At 41.5% G+C, this 10,261-nt stretch overlaps 1 protein-coding gene across 1 annotated transcript; it reads right to left on the minus strand.

Moving 5' to 3' along the window:
* Window positions 1-2,816: 2,816 nt before the first annotated feature.
* Window positions 2,817-7,329, minus strand: LOC139382621 (galectin-9-like). The gene is made up of 7 exons (XM_071126723.1): window positions 7,291-7,329; window positions 6,513-6,601; window positions 5,433-5,640; window positions 4,701-4,820; window positions 3,791-3,879; window positions 3,326-3,482; window positions 2,817-3,079 (listed from the first exon to the last, which is right to left on the minus strand). Exons 1-7 carry the CDS (start codon window positions 7,327-7,329, stop codon window positions 2,933-2,935), a joined length of 849 nt encoding a protein of 282 aa, XP_070982824.1. The 3' UTR covers window positions 2,817-2,932.
* Between the last annotated feature and the right edge of the window lie 2,932 nt (window positions 7,330-10,261).

The raw sequence follows: 10,261 nt of genomic DNA on the forward strand, positions 1-10,261 counted from the left end.
CGAATGATGTTGTATTTATCATGCATGAGGGTTTAAGTTAACCCCTGATGCCTCCACCACATCGTGCTCTAATACCCAACTGTTGAACTTTTGGGGCCAATTTTTCCAGTGGACCAGCACCCATTTTGTTTTACCCTTTTCTCTCTTTTGATCTAGAATCTCCTCCACGTGAAAGACTTTGTCTTTACCCAACTGTACCTTCTGTCATTCCTTCTCATAAAAAGATCCCTCTATAAGCTCCCCGTCATTTCTTTAAACTTGTAGACGGGGTATGCGCGGTAGACATTCGGTAACGGTGAACACCTCTTCGCTGTAACCTTGCTCATATTTTTTGTCGAAAACACCCCTCAACTTGGAAAAACGCTCCAAGTCCCCCACTATGAATTCTAAAAATTCTTACAATGAAGGGGGAACAAACCATACAGATTTTTAAAGACTTGAAAAGAGTTTTCAGAAGAGACCTCGGAGGGCTTCATCCGTATACTGTTATGGTAGCTGTTGTTGTACCCCTTTACTAAATCTTGAACTATATCGATATATCTATGCATGTTGTGAGCTGTAATATATTGCCATATCCGCTCCCTCAGAGTTCTGTTAAAGCGCTCAACAACTGAAGCTTTCAAATCAGAGCCTGTAGCAAAATGTACTATATTGTGCTTCTTCATGAGTTTCTGAAAAGTATTATTAAAAAAATATTTTCCGCCATCAGTCCGCACTTTCTTGGGGGCTCCTCCTTCCTTCAAGATAGAGTCAAAGTCCCGGGTCACCTCTGCCCCGCTCTTATTTTTTTAAGACTCATACAAATGCTATTTTAGAGAAAATGTCTATAACCGTTAGCATGTAGCGATTTCCGTCATTTTTATCTGCAAGGGCCTGCATGTCACATATGCCTCGAGACCGTGATATACAGGCCTAAAGGCTGAGACAATAAGAAGACACAGTGGCAGAATAAATTCAGCCACACCTTTGTTTTATCACAAAGCCGGATAGCAACCTCTGTCCAGTGAAGTCCACAAAGCATATTGCATGTACAGTAACAGACAGTTACATTACCTACAGCATGGTCAAGCAAGTTAATGTTTCCGACATTTTCGGACCACTAAACAACTATTGATTTAGAACCACAGAGATTTACCGCAAGTCGCAAAGATAACAGGAGCTGCCTCCACTATTCCAGCACCATTTCAACTTCAACATCATCTAATCACCTCTGCTTAGTCTAATACAGTGACAACTAAAATGTAGTCCAATCAATTTAAACTAATATGATGTGGCTATCCATGGTTCTGATTTCTGTGTGAGTGTATTTTATATGGATGATAAATGTAGGCCTACTCTGTTTTTGCCAGGCTATTACCCTCATGTAGGTCTATATCTGTATAACAGACGCAGTAGCCATCTGACTGACATAAGGAAATGCATGTCGGCATGGGCGCAACTTTGGTTTTAGAAGTGGGGGGGGACAATCTTTTTTTAATACAGACAACCTACCCGACCGCTCGGAGGCATGGTCCTAAAGCAAACAGGTGCCTCGTTTTGTATCACATTACAATGATATAACTGGTTGTGAAAAATGCAATTTCAGAATGTGGGGGTGAAAGTTGCACCGCTTGATGTTGCATTGCAACATGCAATCCACATATCTCTTTCTCTCTGAGATTAGGCCTAAGCTTCTCTTCCTTTATATAATATATATACAATATCAAGTATTCATATACAGTGGACACCTAAGCCTGTAGGCCTATGCATGCAATTACCCTGATACATTTAGTGCTCAAATTTCTGACAGCCGAACCATGAGGTAGATAATTATTGTTTTAGGAAAGTAACCTATAGCTGAAACACAGTTCTTAAAACATGTTTATTTTTATTTAAGCCTTGTTCATATAGGCAGTTTGAAGTGACTCAAATAACTTTCTTTTTGCATATTCGAGTCAGTTCTTTTTCCTGCAGCCTGAACAGCCAAAAAGCACATGGAATCAGATATTTCAAGCCACGTACAATCTGATTCCTGGCCATGCGACCTGTGTCTGAACAATCAAATCTGATTTATTTGCCCTCAAGTGTTATTTGGCATATATTGTTGCCGTCTAGCTACTCTGTTGACAGTTTGACAAGAACACGTCGAACTAGTTCTTAATTGTTTACAAACAAATTAGTGAATGTGGTAGAAAGCAAAACAGCTACCTAGTTAGCTTGACTGATGTGGCTTGCCAAAAAGGACTTGTTTTGAAAGCTGGATAATCTTATCCTCTGAGGCTTTAAAAGTGTTCTTACACTATGATTTTGAACATTCAAAGCAACTGGGAAACGTCCATGGCATTCATTGTTGTCATCTTAACTTGCTACATAACTTCTGAGTGATAGGAAGCACAAGCACCACCAATCAGCCTACACCACGGTGCACACACCCATTGTTAATGACAACTAGCGTAGCCATGTCAGCAAATCACTGCTGTCTGAACACATACTGCAGTTCACTTTGAACAAGGGTTTTGGCATAGCCAGTCTCACGCAACATATTGTCACACTTAACTGTATATACTGTAACTTAATGTTATAAAAAAAAGTGTCTAGAGACCACTGGTGATAAACTAGGTTACATATGGAATTACTAGGCATTGTCCTCAGGGTACGTCTCATGAGAGTTAACGTCAGGTCTGGCATTCTATCACAATGTGATTTCTAATGGCTTTCTACCTTGATTTATAACAAACAGGAACACATTTCTCATCCTTGAAGTCAATGGCACGGCACTCACTAATAATACATGTGCAAATGGGGTAGTCTAACAGGCACTGCAAGCAGTAAGGAAATAAAGTGAATGTAATTTTTATTGCAGCAAAAACAGATCAAAAAGATGTGTGGTGGTTTGGGTCAGAGGTGCCACAAAATTAAACAAGTGGCTGAGTCACAGTTGTGACCCACAGCCCTAAACCATCACGGAGGTCAAACTGAGGTCTCCATTCACCTCCAGAACGTTGACCTGCTGGAGGAGGGTGTGGCGGTGTTTGTAGGTGCTCGTCTGATTCCCGTTGACCACTATCTTGTAGCACTGAGCCTCACAGGTAATAGACAGCTGAAAATACAAAACTAGCCTTATTAGTACTCCGTCTCTGATATAGAGAGAGAAACCGTCCGGAATCTTTAAAGTGGATAATCTCTCTAACGAGCGTCATGCCATTGTCTGAGTGACTAAACCATCAAGGAACTCTGTATCAGGAAAGGGCTTGAGTGGCATGCTTTGGGTTGAAACAAGAAATAAGTATTCATCCTTGAAACTAAGAACGTATAAAGCTGCTTCGTGTTCATGGTGGGTAGTTACCGTGAAGGCCTGGCCCCTGTGGAAGGGCATTCCACCAGAGCGCTCCTCCTTTCCCCATTGGTCCCTCAGCCTGCTGTTGCATACCACTAGGGTCTCGTCAAATCGGGGGTTGTAGTGCAGCACAATCTCAGAGTTGCAGAGTAGGTTAACATTAAACCTATAGGCAAGGAGAAAAGGATAAGATCAGTGTTGGTGAGAAACCATGACAGGAGAACTGCTATAGTTGCACCCTCCAGGATGTTTTGTAAGCCTACCTCTTTCTAAGCCAAGGGGTCATTGACACACACTTTCAATACCACGCAAATGAGGAACTAGAATTGCTAAAGTTCTTCTATACTTTTTTTTTTAAGGGGAACAACTTTAAAAGATATAATATGATTTTATAATTGTGCCTATAACTCCAGGGGAAGTGAATGTCTCACTGTGGTCCCCCTTTACAGTAAAGACAATAAGACAGGATCAGACCTATTTGCATTGGGGTTAACCACTCCCTGGATGTTGATGGTGCGTCCAGGGTAGAGTCCACCATTGATCGTGTTCTTGTATGGAACAGCCTGGATGAAAATTGAAGATTTGAATAAATCACTCATTATGACAGACATTGATGTGATACAGTAAGTAGAAGGTCATTTACAAAGAATGGTGGCTGGACATATGGAGGAGGAGCCTGTGAGGAGCAATAGGAGAGAGGGATCTTGACAGCATGTTGATTAATGTACTACAGGTTACTGTATTTTTACTGTAGAAATCTGCCTAAAGACAATGACAGGGGTTATACTCACATAACGATACAGTCACTGTACTGAATGAGGAAGTAAATCACTCTAAACTAAATATGAACTTTAGTGATCTTAAAATTCCCCATCACAGGCAATATCAGTAGTACTGAACATAAAACCAACATATAGAGACTGAAAGACAATGAAAGGAAAACAAATCACAGATCTGCCCCCCAAAAATTATGAATCCGATAACCAAGAAGTGGTTGGCCAATAAATGATCATTAATGATTCAGATTAACTTACTGGACATCCTGGTTGTGTGGGAAATCCCGGTTGCGTGGGAAATCCCGGTTGCGTGGGAAATCCCGGTTGCGCGGGAAATCCCGGTTGAGCGGGAAATCCCGGTTGAGCGGGAAATCCCGGTTGAGCGGGAAATCCCGGGTGAGCAGGAAATCCCGGGTGAGCAGGAAATCCCGGGTGAGCAGGAAATCCCGGGTGAGCAGGAAATCCCGGTTGCGCCGGAAATCCCGGATAAGAAGGGAATCCTGGCTGTGCAGGAAAGGTGGGCTAAAAGATATTAAATCCCTTTAAAATCAGTGGAACTTACCTTCAAATCATCTGTACATCTAATAAATGTGTTAGGTACTACTCACTGCAGGGTTCTGGAAGGCGATGGAGGTCACCTCCACTTTTCCCTCGACTGAGATGGTGTCCACTGCGTCAAACGGAATACGGTGCTTAAAGGTCATGAAATGTTTCCCATTCGCATTCAACTGAAGGCAGAGAACAGAGAACAACCATGAGCAGAGTCATCATGGACCTGAGGACAGCGAGTATTCCAAGTAAACCCATGAATTGAAATCCATTTTTTGAATTGAAATGAATTGAAATCCATAAATTGAGTCACACTGTAAAATAGATAAAAAGAGAATAATGATAGAATAACATAACATACAATTTCAAGAAAACAAGAGTGAAACACCATGTTAGATCATGAGTGCCTGACTTCATTAAAATCATGGGGGAGCTCTGTAAGCATAATCTTTTACAATCATTCACACACACAGACGGAAAAGGTTATTGTGTAGTCGGAATGTACAGATGTAGGATCTTAATCTGATCCCTCTTTTGTTTCTGAAAATGTTCCTACACAGCAGGAAAAGCAAACTTTTCGTGTATTCAAGATTTAAAAAGAATTCTAAAGTTTGTAACTTCCCTTTTAAAAATGTCAGACTTGATTTGTCCTAACGAAAAATGTATCATCCCAATTAATTATAATCCACATAATAATTCACATTTCTTGTTACTGCGGGATTATTTTGGCTTAAATTAAGATCCTACATCTCTATACTCCATATACTATAGTATGGGAGGGTTTGGGTGACCTGGAAGCCGTCCCTCTGGACGGTGATCACGAGGCTGAAGCCAGAGCCATGCTGAAAGGGGGAATGCTGCTTCCGCTCCTCTGTCCCCCATCTGGACTGCTGCAAGGTGTTGGCCACCACATATCCAGGTTGACTGTCATATCGTGGGTTGAAGTGAAGGGCAATGTCCGCCCCTGCCCTAGAACCACACTGCAAATTCACATGGAACCTGAGCGAGAGAGAGAAACCGAGAGAGAGAGAGAGCGAGAGAGAGAGGGCGAGAGCGAGGGAGAGCATGTGGTTCCGGAGATGTTAACCTCTATGGGATCGGTGTCCCCCCGCGGGACGGTTGAGCTAACGTGTGCTAATGTGATTAGCATGACATTGTAAGTAACAAGAACATTTCCTAGAACATAGACATGTCTTATATGGGCAGAAAGCTTAAATTCTTGTTCATCTAACTGCACTGTCCAATTTACAGTAGCTATTACAGTGAAAAAATACCATGCTATTGTTTGAGGAGAGTGCACAGTTATGTACTTGAAAATGTATCAATTGATCAATTAAGCACATTTGGGAAGACTTGATACAGCATTTTGAACAGTAATGCAATGGTTCATTGGATCAGTCTAACACTTTGCACATACACTGCTGCCATCTAGTGGCCAAAATCTAAAATTCTAGACTCCTAAGTTATTTATGGCCTTTCTCTTGCATTTCAAAGATGATGGATCAAAAAAGAGAAAATACATGTTTTTTTTCTTTCTATTATCTTTTACCAGATCTAATGTGTTATATTCTCCTACATTAATTGCACATTTCCACAATCTTCAAAGTGTTTCCTTTCAAATGGTATCAAGAATATGCATATCCTTGCTTCAGGTCCTGAGCTACAGGCAGATAGATTTGGGTATGTCATTTTAGGTGAAAATTGAAAAAAAGGGTCTGATTGTTTTAAAAAGTTCTCCAAACAAGTTTTAAATCTGCACAGAAAATGTGTAGTATGCATTACCTAGACTAGAACGCAAACCCCTGAATCTCTGGAAGACAAAGAATGAGGTAATGTGTTAACAAAGTTTATATCGGTGAGTGGTGACCCACCTGTCTGCCCCATGGTGAAGTTTCCCAGTAATAGTGATCGTCTTCCCCTCCTGCAGCCCACCTTGGATAGTGCCGGTGAAAGGGAGTCTCTGCAACAGATATTAAACATAATCATTGATGATAAACTGAATAAGAATAGATAAGAGCTATTACAGTGCATCCAGACCCCTTCCCTTTTTCCACTGTTTGTTACGTTACAGCCTTATTCTAAAATGGATTTAATCAAATGTTTTCCTCATCACTCATCACTCTACACACAACACCCCATAATGAATAAGTGATTTTCTTTTGTTGAAATGCTTGCAAATGTATTAAAAATACACAACAGAAATACCTTATTTACATAAGTGTTCAGACCCTTTGCTATGATGCTCAGGTGCATCCTATTTCCATTGAGATGTGTTTTTACAAGTCCACCTGTGGCAAATTCAATTGATTGAACATGATTTGGGAAAGCACACAACTGTCTATTAAAGTTCCGACAGTTGCATGTCAGAGCAAAAACCAAGCCATGAGGTCGAGGGAATTGTCCGTAGAGCTCCAAGACAGGATTGTGCCGAGGCACAGATCTGGGGAAGGGTACCAAAATATTACTGCAGCATTGAAGGTCCCCAAGAACACAGTGGCCTCCATCATTCTTAAAATGGAAGAAGTTTGGAACCACCAAGACTCTTCCTAGAGCTGGCCGCCCAGGCAAACTGAGCAATCAAGGGAGAAGGGCCTTGGTCAGGGAGGTAACCAAAAACCTGATGATCACTCTGACAGATCTTGACAGTACCTCTGTGGAGATGGGAGAACCTACCAGAAGGACAACCATCGCTGAAGCACCACCAATCAGGACTTTATGGTAGAGTGGCCAGACGGAAGCCTCTCCTCAGTAAAAAGGCACATGACAGCCCGCTTGGAGTTTGCCAAAAGGCACCTAAAGGACTCAGACCATGAGAAACAAGATTCTCCCGTCTGATGAAGCCAAGATTGAACTCTTTGGCCTGAATGCCAAGCGTCATGTCTGGAGGAAACCTGGCACCATCCCTACGGTGAAGCAAGGTGGTGGCAGCATCATGCTGTGGGGATGTTTTTCAGTGGCAGGGACTGGGAGACTAGTCAAGATCGAAGGAAAGATGAACGGAGCAAAGTACAGAGAGATCACTGATAAAAAACTGCTTCAGAGCACTCAGGAACCTCAACTGAGGTGAAGGTTCACCTTCTAACAGGACAATGACCCTAAGCACACAGCCAAGACAATGCAGGAGTGGCTTCGAGACAAGTCTCTGAATGTCCTTGAGTGGCCCAGCCAGAGCCCGGACTTCAACTCGATCTAACATCTCTGGAGAGACCTGAAAATAGCTGTGCAGCGACGCTCCCCATCCAACCTGACAGAGCTTGAGAGGATTTGCAAAGAAGAATGGGGGAAACTTGAGGCTGTAATCGCTGCCAAAGGTGCTTCAACAAAGTACTAGTAAAGGGTCTGACTAGTTATGTACATTTTTTGCAAAAATGTCTGAACCTGTTTTTGCTTCGACATTATTGGGTATTGTGTGTAGATTGCTGGGGAAAAAACAACAACAATTTAATCAATTTTAGGATAAGGCTGTAACGTAACAAAATTAGGAAAAAGTAAAGGGGTATCAATACTGTATGTAGGCTAGAGGCCATTGACTCTTTCCTCTTTACCTCCCTCCTGTCTCAGCCTCCAGTATTTATGCGTCGGGGGGCTAGGGTCAGTTTGTTATATCTGGAGTACTTCTCCTGTCCTATCCGGTGTCCTGTGTGAATTTAAGTATGCTCTCTCTAATTCTCTCTTTCTTTCTCTCTCTCGGAGGACCTGAGCCCTAAGACCATGCCTCAGGACTACCTGACTCCTTGCTGTCCCCAGTCCACCTGGCCGTGCTGCTGCTCCAGTTTCAACTGTTCTGCCTGTGATTATTATTATTTGACGATGCTGGTCATTTATGAACATTTGAACATCTTGGCCATGTTCTGTTATAATCTCCACCCGGCACAGCCAGAAGAGGACTGGCCACCCCACATAGCCTGGTTCCTCTCTAGGTTTCTTCCTAGGTTTTGGCCTTTCTAGTGAGTTTTTCCTAGCCACCGTGCTTCTACACCTGCATTGCTTGCTGTTTGGGATTTTAGGCTGGGTTTCTGTACAGCACTTTGAGATATCAGATGATGTACGAAGGGCTATATAAATACATTTGATTTGATTACTACATCCCGTATTACTACCTGTGTGATAATTATTTGTATTTTTTTGTGGGGGGGGGGGGGGGGGGGGGTTAATATTGACTGGGTAACATCAAGCTGCCCACTCAGGAAAAACTTCAAACTGTAACCAGTGGCTGCAAAACTGGATCAGGTTGTCAGTCAACCTACCAGGGTAGTTACAAACAGCACAGAAATTAAATCATCTACATGTATTGATCCCATTTTTACTAACGCTGCAGATATTTGCTTTAAGCAGTATCCAAATCCATAGGATGTAATGATCACAATATAATAGCCATATCTAGGAAAACCAAAGTTCCAAAGGCTATAGTGTATAAGAGGTCATACAAGAAGTTTTGTAGTGATTCATATGTTGATGATGTAAAGAATCTGTTGGTCTGTGGTGTGTAATGAGGAGCAAACAGATGTTGCACTTGACGCATTTATGAAACTATTTATTCCAGTTACTAATAAGCACGCAGACATTAAGGAAATGACTGTAAAAGCTGTTAAATCCCCCTGGATTGATGAGGAATTGAAAAATTGTATGGTTGAAAGGGGTGAGGCAAAAGGTACAGCAATTAAGTCTGACAGCCCAACTGATTGGCAAACGTACTGCTAATGAAGAAATCATGTTACTAAATAAAAATAAACTACACTATGAAACAAAGATAAATTATATAATGAATGATAGTAAAAAGCTTTGGGGAACCTTAAATGACATTTTGGGAGAAAAAAATCCAACTCGGCTCCTTCATTTATTGAATCAGATGGCTCATTCATCACAAAGCCCACTGATATTGCAAACTACTTTAATGACTTTTTCATTGGCAAGATTAGCAAATTTAGGGATGACATTCCAGCAACAAATGCTGACACTACACATCCAAGTATATCGGACCAAATTATGAGAGACACGAATTGTACTTTTGAATTCCGTAAAGTCAGTGTGGAAGAGGTGAAGAAATTATTGCTGTCTATCAACAATGACAAGCCACTGGGGTCTGACAATCAAGATGGAAAATTACTGAGGATAATAGCAGATGATATTGCCACTCGTATTTGCCACATCTTCAATTTAAGCCTACTAGAGAGCGTGTGCTCTCAGGCCTGGAGGGAAGCTAAAGTCATGCAGCTACCCAAGAATAGTAAAGCCCCCTTTACTGGCTCAAATAGCCGACCAATCAGCCTGTTCCCAACCCTTAGTAAACTTCTGGAAAAAAATAGTGTTTGACCAGATACAATGATATTTCACAGTATACAAATTGACAACAGAATTTCAGCATGCTTATAGGGAAGGACACTCAACAAGCACAGCACTTACACAAATGACTGATGATTGGCTGAGAGAAATTGGTGATCAAATTATTGTGGGAGCCGTCTTGTTAGACTTCAGTGTAGCTTTTGACAGTATTGATCATAGTTTGCTGCTGGAAAAATGTATGTGTTATGGCTTTACACCCCCTGCTATAATGTTATTATAATTATAATGTCTATTACTAAATCTTGTAATAAATCATGTGGACAATTTGCAAATTGAG

Source organism: Oncorhynchus clarkii, chromosome 24 (assembly GCF_045791955.1).
Source record: "Oncorhynchus clarkii lewisi isolate Uvic-CL-2024 chromosome 24, UVic_Ocla_1.0, whole genome shotgun sequence".
NCBI lineage: Eukaryota > Metazoa > Chordata > Actinopteri > Salmoniformes > Salmonidae > Oncorhynchus > Oncorhynchus clarkii.

Bases quoted from the DNA above. Each gene is read 5' to 3' on its own strand.
- LOC139382621 (XM_071126723.1), bottom strand. From the start codon at position 7,329: ATGGTTGTCCTTCTGGTAGGTTCTCCCATCTCCACAGAG. The intron at 4,821-5,432 runs GTCACCCAAACC...CTCTGCCTTCAG, and splicing joins TCCAGAGGGACGGCTTCCAG to TTGAATGCGAATGGGAAACA. The intron at 3,880-4,700 runs GTGAGTAGTACC...ATTTTCATCCAG, and splicing joins TCGCCTTCCAGAACCCTGCA to GCTGTTCCATACAAGAACAC.